This window comes from Salvelinus fontinalis, chromosome 39 (genome assembly GCF_029448725.1).
Source record: "Salvelinus fontinalis isolate EN_2023a chromosome 39, ASM2944872v1, whole genome shotgun sequence".
Taxonomy (NCBI): Eukaryota; Metazoa; Chordata; class Actinopteri; order Salmoniformes; family Salmonidae; genus Salvelinus; species Salvelinus fontinalis.
The window spans coordinates 2,063,841-2,085,339 of record NC_074703.1 but is presented as its reverse complement, the minus strand read 5'-3'; the positions used below and the strand labels follow the sequence as shown (position 1 = coordinate 2,085,339).

General features: G+C 43.6%; 1 protein-coding gene across 1 annotated transcript in view; it reads left to right on the top strand.

Moving 5' to 3' along the window:
- wif1 (wnt inhibitory factor 1) overlaps nt 1-21,499 on the top strand; it is a 64,949-nt gene that overhangs the window by 19,091 nt on the left and 24,359 nt on the right. The window contains exon 5 of the mRNA XM_055905936.1: nt 11,343-11,438. Within this exon, the coding sequence (XP_055761911.1) occupies nt 11,343-11,438 (96 nt within the window). The remainder of the gene's footprint in view (nt 1-11,342; nt 11,439-21,499) is intronic.

The window sequence follows — 21,499 nt, the reverse complement described above, 5'->3', positions numbered from 1 at the left end:
CAAATCATGCTGGAGCTAGCCAGCTGAGGAGTTCCATCACCATCCGGACCCGCTTCTTTGTTGCTGCTGCAGATACGGAACCCCACCGGGCCTTCACGACTGACTGCCGACGTTATCTGCCCGAGGGATTTATCCAACCGGCACCTCCGTCCCGGCGTTACCTGAACGCTCATCTGAGGCCCGCTAATCGTTAGCTGTCTTATCGGCTGCTATCTGAACAAAACCCCACTACACGGAACCTACCGACGGAAACGCACGAGGTATCTACAAACAGACCTCCATCCTATGCTGCTACCGATAGCCATATACCCGGCCAGCTGTCTGGATCGCCACGACCCCAACCAACCTCTACTCACTGGACCCTTATTTATCACTCGATTAAGCTTGCCTCTCCTTAATGTAAATATGCCTTGTCCATTGCTGTTCTGGTTAGTGTTTATTGGCTTATTTCACTGTAGAGATTCTAGCCCTGCTCTCTATACCATATCCAACCCTGCAGTTCCACCACCCACATATGCGATGACATCACCTGGTTTCAATGATGTTTCTAGAGACAAGATCTCTCTCATCATCACTCAATACCTAGGTTTACCTCCACTGTATTCACATCCTACCATACCTTTGTCTGTACATTATTCCTTTAAACTATTTTATCGCCCCCAGAAACTTCCTTTTACTCTCTGCTCTGGTAGCTCTAGGCGACCAATTCTCATAGCTTTTAGCCGTACTATTATCCTACTTCTCCTCTGTTCCTCTGGTGATGTAGAGGTGAATCCAGGCCCTGCAGTACCTGGCTCCACTCCTATTCCCCAGGCGCTCTCTTTTGATGACTTCTGTAACCGTAATAGCCTTGGCTTCATGCATGTTAACATTAGGAGCCTCCTCCCTAAGTTTGTTTTGTTCACTGCTTTAGCACACTCTACCAACCCGGATGTATTAGCCGTGTCTGAATCCTGGCTTAGAAAGACCACCAAAAATTCAGACATTTTTATCCCCAATTACAATATTTTCAGACAAGATAGAACGGCCAAAGGGGGCGGTGTTGCAATCTACTGCAAAGACTGCCTGCAGAGTTCTGTTATACTATCCAGGTCTGTTCCCAAACAATTTGAACTTCTACTTTTAAAAATCCACCTCTCTAAAAACAAGTCTCTCACCGTTGCCGCCTGCTATAGACCACCCTCTGCCCCCAGCTGTGCTCTGGACACTATATGTGAACTGATTGCCCCCCATCTATCTTCAGAGCTCGTGCTGCTAGGCGACCTAAATTTGAACATGCTCAACACCCCAGCCACTCTACAATCTAAGCTTGATGCCCTCAATCTCACACAAATTATTAATGAACCTACCAGGTACCACCCCAATTCCGTAAACACGGGTACCCTCATAGATATCATCCTAACAAACTTGCCCTCCAAATACACCTCTGCTGTTTTTAACCAAGATCTCAGCGATCACTGCCTCATTGCCTGCATCCGTAATGGGTCAGCGGTCAAACGACCTCCACTCATCACTGTCAAACGCTCCCTGAAACACTTCAGCGAGCAGGCCTTCCTAATTGACCTGGCCGGGGTATCCTGGAAGGATATTGATCTCATCCCGTCAGTAGAGGATGCCTGGTCATTTTTTAAAAATGCCTTCCTCACCATCTTGAATAAGCATGCCCCATTCAAGAAATTTAGAACCAGGAACAGATATAGCCCTTGGTTCTCTCCTGACCTGACTGCCCTTAACCAACAGAAAAACATCCTATGGCGTTCTGCATTAGCATCGAACAGCCCCCGTGATATGCAACTTTTCAGGGAAGCCAGAAACCAATATACACAGGCAGTTAGAACAGCCAAGGCTAGCTTTTTCAAGCAGAAATTTGCTTCCTGCAACACAAATTCAAAAAAGTTCTGGGACACCGTAAAGTCCATGGAGAATAAGAACACCTCCTCCCAGCTTCCAACCGCCCTGAAGATAGGAAACACTGTCACCACCGACAAATCCACTATAATTGAGAATTTCAATAAGCATTTTTCTACGGCTGGCCATGCTTTCCACCTGGCTACCCCTACCCGGGACAACAGCACTGCCCTCCCCTCTGCTACTCGCCCAAGCCTTCCCCATTTCTCTTTCTCCCAAATACAGTCAGCTGATGTTCTTAATGAGCTGCAAAATCTGGACCCTTACAAATCAGCCGGGCTAGATAATCTGGACCCTTTCTTTCTAAAACTATCTGCTGAAATTGTTGCCACCCCTATTACTAGCCTCTTCAACCTCTCTTTCGTGTTGTCTGAGATACCCAAAGATTGGAAAGCAGCTGCGGTTATCCCCCTCTTTAAAGGGGGGGACACCCTTGACCCTAACTGCTACAGACCTATATCTATCCTACCCTGCCTTTCTAAGGTCTTCGAAAGCCAAGTCAACAAACAGATTACCGACCATTTCGAATCACACCACACCTTCTCCGCTATGCAATCTGGTTTCAGAGCTGGTCATGGGTGCACCTCAGCCACGCTCAAGGTCATAAACGATATCGTAACCGCCATCGATAGGAAACAATACTGTGCAGCCGTATTCATTGACCTGGCCAAGGCTTTTGACTCTGTCAATCACCACATCCTCATTGGCAGACTCGACAGCCTTGGTTTCTCTAATGATTGCCTCGCCTGGTTCACCAACTACTTCTCTGATAGAGTTCAGTGTGTCAAATCGGAGGGTCTGTTGTCCGGGCCTCTGGCAGTCTCTTTCGGGGTGCCTCAGGGTTCAATTCTTGGACCGACTCTCTTCTCTGTTTACATCAATGATGTCGCTCTTGCTGCTGGTGATTCTCTGATCCACCTCTACGCAGACGACACTATTCTGTATACTTCTGGCCCTTCTTTTGACACTGTGTTAACAACCCTCCAGGCGAGCTTCAATGCCATACAACTCTCCTTCCGTGGCCTCCAACTGCTCTTAAATACAAGTAAAACCAAATGCATGCTCTTCAACCGATCGCTGCCTGCTCCGGCCCGCCTGTCCAACATCACTACTTTGGACGGCTCTGACTTAGAATATGTGGACAACTACAAATACCTAGGTGTCTGGTTAGACTGTAAACTCTCCTTCCAGACCCACATCAAACATCTCCAATCCAAAGTCAAATCTAGAATTGGCTTCCTATTCCGCAACAAAGCATCCTTTACTCATGCTGCCAAACATACCCTTGTAAAACTGACCATCCTACCAATCCTCGACTTCGGTGATGTCATTTACAAAATAGCCTCCAAAACCCTACTCAATAAATTGGATGCAGTCTATCACAGTGCCATCCGTTTTGTCACCAAAGCCCCATATACTACCCACCACTGCGACCTGTACACTCTCGTTGGCTGGCCCTCGCTTCATACTCGTCGCCAAACCCATTGGTTCCAGGTCATCTACAAGACCCTGCTAGGTAAAGTCCCCCCTTATCTCAGCTCGCTGGTCACCATAGCAGCACCTACCCGTAGCACGCGCTCCAGCAGGTATATCTCTCTAGTCACCCCCAAAACCAATTCTTCCTTTGGACGCCTCTCCTTCCAGTTCTCTGCTGCCAATGACTGGAACGAACTACAAAAATCTCTGAAACTGGAAACACCTATCTCCCTCACTAGCTTTAAGCACCAGCTGTCAGAGCAGCTCATAGATTACTGCACCTGTACATAACCCATCTACAATTTAGCCCAAACAACTACCTCTTTACCTACTGTATTTATTTATTAATTTATTTTGCTCCTTTGCACCCCATTATTTCTGTCTCTACTTTGCACTTTCTTCCAATGCAAACCAACCATTCCAGTGTTTTTTTTAGTTTTTATTTTACTTGCTGTGTTGTACTCACTTCGCCTCCATGGCCTTTTTATATTTTTATTTATTTATACATATATCTGTTTGCCTTCACCTCCCTTATCTCACCTCACTTGCTCACATTGTATATAGACTTATTTTTTTTATCTTTTTCACTGTATTATTGACTATATGTTTGTTTTTACTCCATGTGTAACTATGTGTTGTTGTATGTGTCGAACTGCTTTGCTTTATCTTGGCCAGGTCGCAATTGTAAATGAGAACGTGTTCTCAATTTGCCTACCTGGTTAAATAAAAAATTAAATAAAAATAAACTATATAGATAGGGTTGGGGTGCTATATAGACAGGGTTGGGGTACTATATAGACAGGGTTGGGGTACTATATAGACAGGGTTGGGGTGCTATGTAGACAGGGTTGGGGTACTATGTAGACAGGGTTGGGGTGCTATATAGACAGGGTTGGGGTACAGGGATGGGGTACCATATAGACAGGGTTGGGGTACAGGGATGGGGTGCTATATAGACAGGGTTGGGGTGCTATGTAGACAGGGTTGGGGTACTATGTAGACAGGGTTGGGGTGCTATATAGACAGGGTTGGGGTACAGGGATGGGGTACCATATAGACAGGGTTGGGGTACAGGGTTGGGGTACTATATAGACAGGGTTGGGGTACTATATAGACAGGGTTGGGGTACTATATAGATAGGGTTGGGGTGCTATATAGACAGGGTTGGGGTACTATATAGACAGGGTTGGGGTACTATATAGACAGGGTTGGGGTGCTATGTAGACAGGGTTGGGGTACTATGTAGACAGGGTTGGGGTGCTATATAGACAGGGTTGGGGTACAGGGATGGGGTACCATATAGACAGGGTTGGGGTACAGGGATGGGGTGCTATATAGACAGGGTTGGGGGTTTACAGTTTAGTTACTGTTATATTGGTTCCATTTCACCAGACAAGCTCTGTCAAGCCCTGTCAAAGACCCGGTGTGGACCTCAGCTCCAGGCCGTGCTGTAGCAGGGAATTATACTAGCTTAGGGCACTTCATATCTGTTACAGGAAGCAGCGACACCAAACCAGACTTCATAAACCAGCTGTAATGTTCCGGGACCTTTCCTCCTTCCCAATGTGGGATGTGGTGTCAAAGTAGAAAAATATATATCTAGCTGTTTAAATCAAAATTAGTCCAAAAGGTTTTATAACAGCTAAGGCGTGAACTGTGTCCCAATTGGCTCCATATTCCATACATAGTGCCACGCTACTGTATATAGCCTCTCTACTGTATATAGCCTCTCTACTGTATATAGCCTCTCTACTGTATATAGCCTCTCTACTGTATGTAGCCTCTCTATAGCCTCTCTACTGTATATACCCTCTCTACTGTATATAGCCTCTCTACTGTATGTAGCCTCGCTACTGTAAATAGCCTCTCTACTGTATATAGCCTCTCTACTGTATATAGCCTCGCTACTGTATATAGCCTCTCTACTGTATAAAGCCTCTCTACTGTATATAGCCTCGCTACTGTATATAGCCTCTCTACTGTATATAGCCTCTCTACTGTATATAGCCTCGCTACTGTATATAGCCTCTCTACTGTATGTAGCCTCTCTACTGTATGTAGCCTCTCTACTGTATATAGCCTCTCTACTGTATATAGGATTCTCTACTGTATATAGCCTCGCTACTGTATATAGCCTCTCTACTGTATATAGCCTCTCTACTGTATAAAACCTCTACTGTATATAGCCTCTCTACTGTATATAGCCTCTCTACTGTATATAGCCCCTCTACTGTATATAGCCTCTCTACTGTATATAGCATCTCACTGTATATAGCCTCTCTACTGTATATAGCCTCTCTACTGTATATAGCCTCTCTACTGTATATAGCCTCTCTACTGTATATAGCCTCTCTACTGTATGTAGCCTCTCTATAGCCTCTCTACTGTATATACCATCTCTACTGTATATAGCCTCTCTACTGTATGTAGCCTCGCTACTGTATATAGCCTCTCTACTGTATATAGCCTCTCTACTGGCAATAGCCTCGCTACTGTATATAGCCTCTCTACTGTATATAGCCTCGCTACTGTATATAGCCTGTCTACTGTATATAGCCTGTCTACTGTATATAGCCTGTCTACTGTATATAGCCTCTCTACTGTATATAGCCTCTCTACTGTATATAGCATCTCTACTGTATATAGCCTCTCTACTGTATATAGCCTCTCTACTGTATATAGCCTCTATACTGTATATAGCCTCGCTACTGTATATAGCCTCTCAACTGTATATAGCCTCTCTACTGTATATAACCTCTACTGTATATAGCCTCTCTACTGTATATAGCCTCTCTACTGTATATAGCCTCTCTACTGTATATAGCCTCTCTACTGTATATAGCCTCTCTACTCTATATAGCCTCTCTACTATATATAGCCTCTCTACTGTATATAGCCTCTCTACTGTATATAGCCTCTCTACTGTATATAGCCTCTCTACTGTATTTAACCTCTCTACTGTATATAGCATGTCTACTGTATATAGCCTCGCTACTGTATATAGCCTCTCTACTGTATATAGCCTCTCTACTGTATATAGCCTCTCTACTGTATATAGCCTCTCTACTGTATATAGCCTCTCTACTGTATATAGCCTCTCTACTGTATATAGCCTCTCTACTGTATATAGCCTCTCTACTGTATATAGCCTCTACTGTATATAGCCTCTCTACTGTATATAACCTCTACTGTATATAGCCTCTCTACTGTATATAGCCTCTCTACTGTATATAGCCTCTCTACTGTATATAACCTCGCTACTGTATATAGTCTCTCTACTGTATATAGCCTCTCTACTGTATATAGCCTCTCTCCTGTATATAGCCTCTCTACTGTATATAGCCTCTACTGTATATAGCCTCTCTACTGTATATAGCCTCTCTACTGTATATAGCCTCTCTACTGTATATAGTCTCTCTACTGTATATAGTCTCTCTACTGTATATAGCCTCTCTACTGTATATAGCCTTTCTACTGTATATAGCGTCTCTACTGTATATAGCCTCTACTGTATATAGCCTCTCTACTGTATATAGCCTCTCTACTGTATATATCCTCTCTACTGTATATAGCCTCTACTGTATATAGCCTCTACTGTATATAGCCTCTCTACTGTATATAACCTCTCTACTGTATATAGCCTCTCTACTGTATATAGCCTGTCTACTGTATATAGCCTCTACTGTATAAAGCCTCTACTGTATATAGCCTCTCTACTGTATATAACCTCTCTACTGTATATAGCCTCTCTACTGTATATAGCCTCTCTACTGTATATAGCCTCTCTACTGTATGTAGCCTCTCTACTGTATGTAGCCTCTCTACTGTATGTAGCCTCTCTACTGTATATAGCCTCTACTGTATATAGCCTCTCTACTGTATATAGCCTCTCTACTGTATATAGCCTCTCTACTGTATATAGCCTCTACTGTATATAGCCTCTCTACTGTATATAGCCTCTCTACTGTATATAGCCTCTCTACTGTATATAGCCTCTCTACTGTATATAGTCTCTACTGTATATAGCCTCTACTGTATATAGCCTCTCTACTGTATATAGCCTCTCTGCTGTATATAGCCTCTCTGCTGTATATAGCCTCTCTGCTGTATATAGCCTCTCTGCTGTATATAGCCTCTCTACTGTATATAGCCTCTACTGTTTATAGCCTCTCTGCTGTATATAGGCTCTCTACTGTATATAGCCTCTCTGCTGTATATAGCCTCTCTGCTGTATATAGCCTCTCTACTGTATATAGCCTCTCTACTGTATATAGCCTCTCTACTGTATATAGCCTCGCTACTGTATATAGCCTCTCTACTGTTTATAGCCTCTCTACTGTATATAGCCTCTCTACTGTATATAGCCTCTCTACTGTATATAGCCTCTCTACTGTATATAGCCTCTCTGCTGTATATAGCCTCTCTGCTGTATATAGCCTCTCTACTGTATATAGCCTCTCTACTGTATATAGCCTCTCTACTGTATATAGCCTGTCTACTGTGATTTTTCACTGTCCTTTTTACTGTTGTTTTATTTCTTTACTTACCTCTTGTTCACCTAATACCTTTTTTTGAACTGTTGGTTAGAGCCTGTAAGTAAAGCATTTTACTGTAAGGTCTACACCTGTTGTATTCCTGTTGTATTCAGCATTTCACTGTAAGGTCTACCTACACCTGCTGTACTCGGCGCACGTGACAAATAAACTTTGATTTGATTTGATATGGGCCCTTGGTCAACAGCAGTGCACTATACAGGAAATAGGGTACCGTTCGAGATGTACACACCCGTGGTATTGACCTCACATTAGAGGTAAATGGCATGTTGGATAGAGTGAATCCTGAGCTAACTGAAGCCAGACTCATCCCTTCCTCTGTTCCTCATGTTGGATACAGAGAATCCTGAGCTAACTGAAACCAGACTCATCCCTCCCTCTGTCCCTCGTGTTGGATACAGTGAATCCTGAGCTATCTGAAACCAGACTCATCCCTCCCTCTGTCCCTCGTGTTGGATACAGTGAATCCTGAGCTAACTGAAACCAGACTCATCCCTCCCTCTGTTCCTCATGTTGGATACAGTGAATCCTGAGCTAACTGAAACCAGACTCATCCCTTCCTCTGTTCCTCATGTTGGATACAGTGAATCCTGAGCTAACTGAAACCAGACTCATCCCTCCCTCTGTTCCTCATGTTGGATACAGTGAATCCTGAGCTAACTGAAACCAGACTCATCCCTTCCTCTGTCCCTCGTGTTGGATAGAGTGAATCCTGAGCTAACTGAAACCAGACTAATCCCTTCCTCTGTCCCTCGTGTTGGATAGAGTGAATCCTGAGCTAACTGAAACCAGACTCATCCCTTCCTCTGTCCCTCGTGTTGGATAGAGTGAATCCTGAGCTAACTGAAACCAGACTCATCCCTCCCTCTGTTCCTCGTGTTGGATAGAGTGAATCCTGAGCTAACTCGAACCAGACTCATCCCTTCCTCTGTTCCTCATGTTGGATACAGTGAATCCTGAGCTAACAGGTACCAGACTCATCCCTTCCTCTGTCCCTCGTGTTGGATACAGTGAATCCTGAGCTAACTGAAACCAGACTCATCCCTCCCTCTGTTCCTCATGTTGGATACAGTGAATCCTGAGCTAACTGAAACCAGACTCATCCCTTCCTCTGTTCCTCATGTTGGATACAGTGAATCCTGAGCTAACTGAAACCAGACTCATCCCTCCCTCTGTTCCTCATGTTGGATACAGTGAATCCTGAGCTAACTGAAACCAGACTCATCCCTTCCTCTGTCCCTCGTGTTGGATAGAGTGAATCCTGAGCTAACTGAAACCAGACTAATCCCTTCCTCTGTCCCTCGTGTTGGATAGAGTGAATCCTGAGCTAACTGAAACCAGACTCATCCCTTCCTCTGTCCCTCGTGTTGGATAGAGTGAATCCTGAGCTAACTGAAACCAGACTCATCCCTCCCTCTGTTCCTCGTGTTGGATAGAGTGAATCCTGAGCTAACTCGAACCAGACTCATCCCTTCCTCTGTTCCTCATGTTGGATACAGTGAATCCTGAGCTAACAGGTACCAGACTCATCCCTTCCTCTGTTCCTCGTGTTGGATACAGTGAATCCTGAGCTAACTGAAACCAGACTCATCCCTCCGTCTCTTTCTCTTTCTCCAGATGGGTCTCGTCGCACAAGTGAATGAGACAAGCACTACTTTTGACTAGAGGCCGTGCCATTTCATCCGTTTTCCCTTAACGCAAACAAGAATCGATATTGGTGCCAGCTTTCGCGGGAAAAGTCTTACCAAACACAAATCCCCTGGACACCCACTTGTGTTTGTCGACACAGTGGAGGAACGTGTCAAAGGACGGACAAGTCTGAGAAGTCGTGCCAGTTTTGTTCTGTAACTGTTGTCTCAGTGAGTCGTGGTGTGACTTGGCTTCATCCCAAATGGTACCCTATTCCCTTTATAGTGCACTACTTTTAATCAGAGTCCTACAGGACCTGGTCAAAAGTAGTACCCTATTCCCTTTATAGTGCACTACTTTGAATCAGAGTCCTACAGGACCTGGTCAAAAGTAGTGCACTAAATTGGGATAAGGTGCTATTTGGGCCACAGATTTTGTCTTCTTATTGTGACTCTGGCCACATGTTGTCTGGTGCCCGTGTTAAGGTGGTGTTCCAAATGGCTCCCCTATTCCCTATATAGGGCTCTGGTCAGAAGTAGTGCACTATAGATATGGAATAGGGGTGCCGTTATGGACGCACACAAGGGTTCCTCACACGCCGATGGATCTCCAGAACCTAAAAAGGATAGTTTGACAGCTCTTGTTGACTTCCATTCCCACCTCAAAGGCTTCTCCTTCATGTTGTTTTGTAGAGAGATGGTTTTCAGTCTGCTATGAACCAGGCCCTGTTGTAGAGAGATGGTTTTCAGTCTGCTTTGAACCAGGCCCTGTTGTAGAGCGATGGTATTCAGTCTGCTTTGAACCAGGCCCTGTTGTAGGGAGATGGTTTTCAGTCTGCTTTGAACCAGGCCCTGTTGTAGGGAGATGGTTTTCAGTCTGCTTTGAACCAGGCCCTGTTGTAGGGAGATGGTATTCAGTCTGCTTTGAACCAGGCCCTGTTGTAGGGAGATGGTTTTCAGTCTGCTTTGAACCAGGCCCTGTTGTAGGGAGATGGTATTCAGTCTGCTTTGAACCAGGCCCTGTTGTAGAGAGATGGTATTCAGTCTGCTTTGAACCAGGCCCTGTTGTGGAACTGTAAACCTTTGACCAGAGCCCATAAGGGTGCCATTTGGATGTATGAATAGGGTGCCATTTGGATGTATGAATAGGGTGCCATTTGGATGTAATAGGGTGCCATTTGGATGTAATAGGGTGCCATTTGGAATACAAGTCCATGGCATCTCACTGCACTGTAGTGGAATGTGGTTCCCTTGAAGTGGTCTTCTGAGATGGCAGGCTATGGAGAGTGTCAGAGAGAGGGGGAAGGGGGAGGACGGAAGAACAGAAGGAAGGAAGGAATGAAGGGAGGAAGAAAGGAAAGAAGGGAGGGAGGACTCCACTAGCCTCAACCTTTTCTCTTCTCACGTGTTCTCTCTCTCTGTCTCTCTTGTCTCTCCCGTCTCTCTCTCTCCCCCGTCTCTCTCCTGTCTCTCCCGTCTCTCTCTCTCCCCGTCTCTCTTCCGTCTCTCTCTCTCTCTCTCTCTTCTCCCCTCCGCTCTCTCTCTCTCTCTCTCTCTCTCTCTCTCTCTCTCTGTCTCTGTCTCTTCTCCCCTCTCTCTGTCTCTGTCTCTTCTCCCCTCCTCTCTCTCTCTCTCCCGCTCTCTCTCTCTCTCCCCCCTCTCTCTCTCCCTCGCTCTCTCTCTCTCTCTCTCCCGCTCTCTCTCTCTCTCCCCCCTCTCTCTCTCCCTCCTGCTCTCTCTGTCTCTTCTCCCCTCCTCTCTCTCTCTGTCTCCCCAGCTAAATGTCCAGGTGGTTGTCGTAACGGTGGGTTCTGCAACGAGAGACAGGTGTGTGAATGTCAGGATGGTTTCTACGGGCCTCACTGTGAGAAAGGTACGTTTAGTATCACCTGTACATCCAAGCCATTCCATCAATCTTCCACCATTACCATATCGATGTACACTACACGGCACACAGTCAACGCAATAGCTTGAGTCGCTCAATCTATAGAATGACATTTTAAAATGATTTCTTTGTGTGGTTTTTTCCCCTTCTCCTTGTCCCACATCAATGCTGGGTGGAATATCTTCTACATTTCCTGGAATGTCTCAACAACAACAAAAGGATAAAACCTTAATGAAATGAATGGCTAGAGAAAGAGAATATAAATAATAATATAGTAAATAATAATAATAATATATAATAATATAATATATATAATAATAATAAGAATAGAGGTTGTGTGTTGTTTCACAGTTATGACACACCAACCCTGCTCAGGCAGGCCTATCATTTTCAGACAACAACAGAACCACCGCATTGCATTTAAATGTATTAACGAATCTGTAAAAGGTTATGTTTGTGGAGGCTTAACGTTGCCTCAAGGCACCACAACTAAAAAACATCATGGAACATTTTTTTTTTTACAAAGCACTGGTTTAACAGGCTCCATCCAGACCAGTTAAACGGAGAGCAAATTTATTTGAAATGTTTTCCAGAACAGAAAAACAATCATGTCAGTGTCAGCAGGCTGGTTGGGTGGCAACGAACATGTGTTCCATCTATTTTAAGGCTTTCAAGAGGTTAGAGAAAGACTCTGTCCAGCTACACACTGACTGAGGGAGTGGAGAAAAATGATTGGTTTTGTTGTCTTGGTGTCATATGAACAGTAAAGAGTCTCCACAGGGATTTCACAGTCTACTCAAACAGGGCTACGGAGCTCCTTTTGCCTCGCTCCCCCCCCCCCACACAAAAAATGAAGCCGCAAAAAAGTACGTAGAACTACGCAGAGAGCTATGCAGAGGAACGTCCGTTATGTGGACCGTGTAGAGGCTTTGAGGCACGTAGAGTAGACGATGGATATAAGAGAAGTGTTCTGTGAAAACACCTGCGTTTTATTTTGCTGTCGACACGTCTTGAGACATTGTGATTACGATATTCATTCTTGGAAAAGACTCAACAGTAGTAAGGCTCTTTAGTGCCTTCCACAGGCAGAGCTAAGTGAAACATTCATTACCGCAATGAATGTAGTGTTGGAGGGGTGAAGGGTTACAAGCAGCTGACGGTGAATTAAATGAATGTAGTGTTGAAGGGGTGAAGGGTTACAAGCAGCTGACGGTGAATTAAATGAATGTAGTGTTGAGGGTGAAGGGTTACAAGCAGCTGAAGGTGAATTAAATGAATGTAGTGTTGAAGGGGTGAAGGGTTACAAGCAGCTGACGGTGAATTAAATGAATGTAGTGTTGAGGGTGAAGGGTTACAAGCAGCTGAAGGTGAATTAAATGAATGTAGTGTTGAGGGGTGAAGGGTTACAAGCAGCTGAAGGTGAATTAAATGAATGTAGTGTTGAAGGGGTGAAGGGTTACAAGCAGCTGAAGGTGAATTAAATGAATGTAGTGTTGAGGGTGAAGGGTTACAATCAGCTGACGGTGAAGTAAATGAATGTAGTGTTGAGGGGTGAAGGGTTACAAGCAGCTGAAGGTGAATTAAATGAATGTAGTGTTGAGGGTGAAGGGTTACAAGCAGCTGACGGTGAATTAAATGAATGTAGTGTTGAAGGGGGGAAGGGTTACAAGCAGCTGAAGGTGAATTAAATGAATGTAGTGTTGAAGGGGTGAAGGGTTACAAGCAGCTGACGGTGAATTAAATGAATGTAGTGTTGAAGGGGTGAAGGGTTACAAGCAGCTGAAGGTGAATTAAATGAATGTAGTGTTGAAGGGGTGAAGGGTTACAAGCAGCTGACGGTGAATTAAATGAATGTAGTGTTGAGGGTGAAGGGTTACAAGCAGCTGACGGTGAATTAAATGAATGTAGTGTTGAAGGGGTGAAGGGTTACAAGCAGCTGAAGGTGAATTAAATGAATGTAGTGTTGAGGGGTGAAGGGTTACAATCAGCTGAAGGTGAATTAAATGAATGTAGTGTTGAAGGGGTGAAGGGTTACTAGCAGCTGACGGTGAATTAAATTAATGTAGTGTTGAAGGGTGAAGGGTTACAAGCAGCTGACGGTGAATTAAATGAATGTAGTGTTGAAGGGGTGAAGGGTTACAAGCAGCTGACGGTGAATTAAATGAATGTAGTGTTGAAGGGGTGAAGGGTTACAAGCAGCTGAAGGTGAATTAAATGAATGTAGTGTTGAAGGGGTGAAGGGTTACAAGCAGCTGACGGTGAATTAAATGAATGTAGTGTTGAAGGGGTGAAGGGTTACAAGCAGCTGAAGGTGAATTAAATGAATGTAGTGTTGAAGGGGTGAAGGGTTACAAGGAGCTGACGGTGAATTAAATGAATGTAGTGTTGAGGGTGAAGGGTTACAAGCAGCTGACGGTGAATTAAATGAATGTAGTGTTGAAGGGGTGAAGGGTTACAAGCAGCTGAAGGTGAATTAAATGAATGTAGTGTTGAGGGGTGAAGGGTTACAATCAGCTGAAGGTGAATTAAATGAATGTAGTGTTGAAGGGGTGAAGGGTTACTAGCAGCTGACGGTGAATTAAATTAATGTAGTGTTGAAGGGTGAAGGGTTACAAGCAGCTGACGGTGAATTAAATGAATGTAGTGTTGAGGGTGAAGGGTTACAAGCAGCTGACGGTGAATTAAATGAATGTAGTGTTGAAGGGGTGAAGGGTTACAATCAGCTGAAGGTGAATTAAATGAATGTAGTGTTGAAGGGTGAAGGTTTACAAGCAGCTGACGGTGAATTAAATGACTGTAGTGTTGAGGGGTGAAGGGTTACAAGCAGCTAACGGTGAATTAAATGAATGTAGTGTTGAAGGGGTGAAGGTTTACAAGCAGCTGAAGGTGAATTAAATGAATGTAGTGTTGAGGGTGAAGGGTTACAAGCAGCTGACGGTGAATTAAATGAATGTAGTGTTGAGGGTGAAGGGTTACAAGCAGCTGACGGTGAATTAAATGAATGTAGTGTTGAGGGTGAAGGGTTACAATCAGCTGAAGGTGAATTAAATGAATGTAGTGTTGGAGGGGTGAAGGGTTACAATCAGCTGAAGGTGAATTAAATGAATGTAGTGTTGAGGGTGAAGGGTTACAAGCAGCTGAAGGTGAATTAAATGAATGTAGTGGTGAAGGGATGAAGGGTTACAAGCAGCTGACGGTGAATTAAATGAATGGAGTGGTGAAGGGTTACAAGCAGCTGAAGGTGAATTAAATGAATGTAGTGGTGAAGGGGTGAAGGGTTACAAGCAGCTGACAGTGAATTAAATGAATGTAGTGTTGAAGGGTGAAGGGTTACAAGCAGCTGAAGGTGAATTAAATGAATGTAGTGTTGAAGGGGTGAAGGTTTACAAGCAGCTGAAGGTGAATTAAATGAATGTAGTGTTGAAGGGGTGAAGGGTTACAAGCAGCTGACGGTGAATTAAATGAATGTAGTGTTGAAGGGGTGAAGGGTTACAAGCAGCTGAAGGTGAATTAAAAGAATGTAGTGTTGAAGGGGTGAAGGGTTACAAGCAGCTGAAGGTGAATTAAATGAATGTAGTGTTGAGGGTGAAGGGTTACAATCAGCTGACGGTGAAGTAAATGAATGTAGTGTTGAGGGGTGAAGGGTTACAAGCAGCTGAAGGTGAATTAAATGAATGTAGTGTTGAGGGGTGAAGGGTTACAAGCAGCTGACAGTGAATTAAATGAATGTAGTGTTGAAGGGTGAAGGGTTACAAGCAGCTGAAGGTGAATTAAATGAATGTAGTGTTGAAGGGGTGAAGGTTTACAAGCAGCTGAAGGTGAATTAAATGAATGTAGTGTTGAAGGGGTGAAGGGTTACAAGCAGCTGACGGTGAATTAAATGAATGTAGTGTTGAAGGGGTGAAGGGTTACAAGCAGCTGAAGGTGAATTAAAAGAATGTAGTGTTGAAGGGGTGAAGGGTTACAAGCAGCTGAAGGTGAATTAAATGAATGTAGTGTTGAGGGTGAAGGGTTACAATCAGCTGACGGTGAAGTAAATGAATGTAGTGTTGAGGGGTGAAGGGTTACAAGCAGCTGAAGGTGAATTAAATGAATGTAGTGTTGAGGGGTGAAGGGTTACAAGCAGCTGACGGTTAATTAAATGAATGTAGTGTTGAAGGGGGGAAGGGTTACAAGCAGCTGAAGGTGAATTAAATGAATGTAGTGTTGAAGGGGTGAAGGGTTACAAGCAGCTGACGGTGAATTAAATGAATGTAGTGTTGAAGGGGTGAAGGGTTACAAGCAGCTGAAGGTGAATTAAATGAATGTAGTGTTGAAGGGGTGAAGGGTTACAAGCAGCTGACGGTGAATTAAATGAATGTAGTGTTGAGGGTGAAGGGTTACAAGCAGCTGACGGTGAATTAAATGAATGTAGTGTTGAAGGGGTGAAGGGTTACAAGCAGCTGAAGGTGAATTAAATGAATGTAGTGTTGAGGGGTGAAGGGTTACAATCAGCTGAAGGTGAATTAAATGAATGTAGTGTTGAAGGGGTGAAGGGTTACTAGCAGCTGACGGTGAATTAAATTAATGTAGTGTTGAAGGGTGAAGGGTTACAAGCAGCTGACGGTGAATTAAATGAATGTAGTGTTGAAGGGGTGAAGGGTTACAAGCAGCTGACGGTGAATTAAATGAATGTAGTGTTGAGGGTGAAGGGTTACAAGCAGCTGAAGGTGAATTAAATGAATGTAGTGTTGAAGGGGTGAAGGGTTACAAGCAGCTGACGGTGAATTAAATGAATGTAGTGTTGAAGGGGTGAAGGGTTACAAGCAGCTGAAGGTGAATTAAATGAATGTAGTGTTGAAGGGGTGAAGGGTTACAAGCAGCTGACGGTGAATTAAATGAATGTAGTGTTGAGGGTGAAGGGTTACAAGCAGCTGACGGTGAATTAAATGAATGTAGTGTTGAAGGGGTGAAGGGTTACAAGCAGCTGAAGGTGAATTAAATGAATGTAGTGTTGAGGGGTGAAGGGTTACAATCAGCTGAAGGTGAATTAAATGAATGTAGTGTTGAAGGGGTGAAGGGTTACTAGCAGCTGACGGTGAATTAAATTAATGTAGTGTTGAAGGGTGAAGGGTTACAAGCAGCTGACGGTGAATTAAATGAATGTAGTGTTGAGGGTGAAGGGTTACAAGCAGCTGACGGTGAATTAAATGAATGTAGTGTTGAAGGGGTGAAGGGTTACAATCAGCTGAAGGTGAATTAAATGAATGTAGTGTTGAAGGGTGAAGGTTTACAAGCAGCTGACGGTGAATTAAATGACTGTAGTGTTGAGGGGTGAAGGGTTACAAGCAGCTAACGGTGAATTAAATGAATGTAGTGTTGAAGGGGTGAAGGTTTACAAGCAGCTGAAGGTGAATTAAATGAATGTAGTGTTGAGGGTGAAGGGTTACAAGCAGCTGACGGTGAATTAAATGAATGTAGTGTTGAGGGTGAAGGGTTACAAGGAGCTGACGGTGAATTAAATGAATGTAGTGTTGAGGGTGAAGGGTTACAATCAGCTGAAGGTGAATTAAATGAATGTAGTGTTGGAGGGGTGAAGGGTTACAATCAGCTGAAGGTGAATTAAATGAATGTAGTGTTGAGGGTGAAGGGTTACAAGCAGCTGAAGGTGAATTAAATGAATGTAGTGTTGAAGGGGTGAAGGGTTACAATCAGCTGACTGTGAATTAAATGAATGTAGTGTTGGAGGGGTGAAGGGTTACAAGCAGCTGACGGTGAATTAAATGAATGTAGTGGTGAAGGGGTGAAGGGTTACAAGCAGCTGAAGGTGAATTAAATGAATGTAGTGGTGAAGGGGTGAAGGGTTACAAGCAGCTGACAGTGAATTAAATGAATGTAGTGTTGAAGGGTGAAGGGTTACAAGCAGCTGAAGGTGAATTAAATGAATGTAGTGTTGAAGGGGTGAAGGTTTACAAGCAGCTGAAGGTGAATTAAATGAATGTAGTGTTGAAGGAGAGAGGGTTACAAGCAGCTGACGGTGAATTAAATGAATGTAGTGTTGAAGGGGTGAAGGTTTATAAGCAGCTGAAGGTGAATTAAATGAATGTAGTGTTGAAGGGTGAAGGTTTACACGCAGCTGACGGTGAATTAAATGAATGTAGTGTTGAGGGTGAAGGGTTACAAGCAGCTGAAGGTGAATTAAATGAATGTAGTGTTGAAGGGTGAAGGTTTACAAGCAGCTGACGGTGAATTAAATGAATGTAGTGTTGAGGGTGAAGGGTTACAATCAGCTGAAGGTGAATTAAATGAATGTAGTGTTGAAGGGTGAAGGTTTACAAGCAGCTGACGGTGAATTAAATGAATGTAGTGTTGAGGGTGAAGGGTTACAAGCAGCTGACGGTGAATTAAATGAATGTAGTGTTGAAGGGTGAAGGTTTACAAGCAGCTGACGGTGAATTAAATTAATGTAGTGTTGAGGGTGAAGGGTTACAAGCAGCTGAAGGTGAATTAAATGAATGTATTGTTGAAGGGGTGAAGGGTTACAAGCAGCTGACGGTGAATTAAATGAATGTAGTGTTGAAGGGGTGAAGGTTTACAAGCAGCTGAAGGTGAATTAAATGAATGTAGTGTTGAAGGGGTGAAGGGTTACAAGCAGCTGACGGTGAATTAAATGAATGTAGTGTTGAGGGTGAAGGGTTACAAGCAGCTGACGGTGAATTAAATGAATGTAGTGTTGAAGGGGTGAAGGGTTACAAGCAGCTGACGGTGAATTAAATGAATGTAGTGTTGAAGGGTGAAGGGTTACAAGCAGCTGAAGGTGAATTAAATGAATGGTGTGTTGAAGGGGTGAAGGGTTACAAGCAGCTGAAGGTGAATTAAATGAATGTAGTGTTGAGGGTGAAGGGTTACAATCAGCTGACGGTGAATTAAATGAATGTAGTGTTGAAGGGGTGAAGGGTTACAAGCAGCTGACGGGGAATTAAATGAATGTAGTGTTGAAGGGGTGAAGGGTTACAAGCAGCTGACGGTGAATTAAATGAATGTAGTGTTGAAGGGGTGAAGGGTTACAAGCAGCTGACGGTGAATTAAATGAATGTATTGTTGAGGGGTGAATGGTTACAAGCTGTAAAGGCAGTCAATGTTGTTCTCCTCCTCAAACGAGGAGGAGCATGGATAGGACCAAGATGCGGATTGAGGGAAATAAGCCACCTTTTAATGAAAACAGCAAAACAAGACACTACAAAACAACAAACGTGACTAACCTTCAACCGTCCTGTGTGGACACAGGAACAAACACCCACAAAACCCCAGTGAAACCCTGGCTGCCTTAGTATGACTCTCAATCAGAGACAAACGATACACACCTGTCTCTAATTGAGAATCATACCAGGCCGAACACAAAACCCAACATAGAAATACAAAACATAGACTACCCACCCAACACTCACGCCCTGACCAATAAAGACATACAAAACAAGAGAAAACAGGTCAGGAACGTGACACAAGCAGCTGACGGTGAATTAAATGAATTTAGTGTTGAAGGGGTGAAGGGTTACAAGCAGCTGAAGGTGAATTAAATGAATGTATTGTTGAGGGTGAAGGGTTACAAGCAGCTGAAGGTGAATTAAATGAATGTAGTGTTGAGGGGTGAAGGGTTACAAGCAGCTGAAGGTGAATTAAATGAATGTAGTGTTGAAGGGTGAAGGGTTACAAGCAGCTGACGGGGAATTAAATGAATGTAGTGTTGAAGGGGTGAAGGGTTACAAGCAGCTGAAGGTGAATTAAATGAATGTAGTGTTGAGGGTGAAGGATTACAATCAGCTGACGGTGAAGTAAATGAATGTAGTGTTGAGGGGTGAAGGGTTACAAGCAGCTGAAGGTGAATTAAATGAATGTAGTGTTGAGGGTGAAGGGTTACAAGCAGCTGAAGGTGAATTAAATGAATGTAGTGTTGAAGGGGGGAAGGGTTACAAGCAGCTGAAGGTGAATTAAATGAATGTAGTGTTGAAGGGGTGAAGGGTTACAAGCAGCTGACGGTGAATTAAATGAATGTAGTGTTGAAGGGGTGAAGGGTTACAAGCAGCTGAAGGTGAATTAAATGAATGTAGTGTTGAAGGGGTGAAGGGTTACAAGCAGCTGACGGTGTATTAAATGAATGTAGTGTTGAGGGTGAAGGGTTACAAGCAGCTGACGGTGAATTAAATGAATGTAGTGTTGAAGGGGTGAAGGGTTACAAGCAGCTGAAGGTGAATTAAATGAATGTAGTGTTGAGGGGTGAAGGGTTACAATCAGCTGAAGGTGAATTAAATGAATGTAGTGTTGAAGGGGTGAAGGGTTACTAGCAGCTGACGGTGAATTAAATTAATGTAGTGTTGAAGGGTGAAGGGTTACAAGCAGCTGACGGTGAATTAAATGAATGTAGTGTTGAGGGTGAAGGGTTACAAGCAGCTGAAGGTGAATTAAATGAATGTAGTGTTGAAGGGTGAAGGTTTACAAGCAGCTGACGGTGAATTAAATGAATGTAGTGTTGAGGGTGAAGGGTTACAAGCAGCTGACGGTGAATTAAATGAATGTAGTTTTGAAGGGTGAAGGTTTACAAGCAGCTGACGGTGAATTAAATGAATGTAGTGTTGAGGGTGAAGGGTTACAAGCAGCTGAAGGTGAATTAAATGAATGTATTGTTGAAGGGGTGAAGGGTTACAAGCAGCTGACGGTGAATTAAATGAATGTAGTGTTGAAGGGGTGAAGGTTTACAAGCAGCTGAAGGTGAATTAAATGAATGTAGTGTTGAAGGGGTGAAGGGTTACAACAGCTGACGGTGAATTAAATGAATGTAGTGTTGAGGGTGAAGGGTTACAAGCAGCTGACGGTGAATTAAATGAATGTAGTGTTGAGGGTGAAGGGTTACAAGCAGCTGACGGTGAATTAAATGAATGTAGTGTTGAAGGGTGAAAGGTTACAAGCAGCTGAAGGTGAATTAAATGAATGTAGTGTTGAAGGGGTGAAGGGTTACAAGCAGCTGACGGTGAATTAAATGAATGTAGTGTTGAAGGGGTGAAGGGTTACAAGCAACTGAAGGTGAATTAAATGAATGTAGTGTTGAAGGGGTGAAGGGTTACAAGCAGCTGACGGTGAATTAAATGAATGTAGTGTTGAGGGTGAAGGGTTACAAGCAGCTGAAGGTGAATTAAATGAATGTAGTGTTGAAGGGTGAAGGTTTACAAGCAGCTGACGGTGAATTAAATGAATGTAGTGTTGAGGGTGAAGGGTTACAAGCAGCTGACGGTGAATTAAATGAATGTAGTTTTGAAGGGTGAAGGTTTACAAGCAGCTGACGGTGAATTAAATGAATGTAGTGTTGAGGGTGAAGGGTTACAAGCAGCTGAAGGTGAATTAAATGAATGTATTGTTGAAGGGGTGAAGGGTTACAAGCAGCTGACGGTGAATTAAATGAATGTAGTGTTGAAGGGGTGAAGGTTTACAAGCAGCTGAAGGTGAATTAAATGAATGTAGTGTTGAAGGGGTGAAGGGTTACAACAGCTGACGGTGAATTAAATGAATGTAGTGTTGAGGGTGAAGGGTTACAAGCAGCTGACGGTGAATTAAATGAATGTAGTGTTGAGGGTGAAGGGTTACAAGCAGCTGACGGTGAATTAAATGAATGTAGTGTTGAAGGGTGAAAGGTTACAAGCAGCTGAAGGTGAATTAAATGAATGTAGTGTTGAAGGGGTGAAGGGTTACAAGCAGCTGACGGTGAATTAAATGAATGTAGTGTTGAAGGGGTGAAGGGTTACAAGCAGCTGACGGTGAATTAAATGAATGTAGTGTTGAGGGTGAAGGGTTACAATGTCACGATCGTGTGGAGGATTGACGGACCAAAACGCAGCTTTAGGAAAATAAGCCATCTCCTTTTTATTTACGAAGAAGGCACACGAAACAAAAACACTTAAACACTAAACAAAACAAGAAAACGATCGTGAAGCTAAAACAACGATGTGCACACACTGGCTACAAACGTATCACATAGACAATTACCCACAACCAATGAGAGCCTATGGCTACCCTAAATA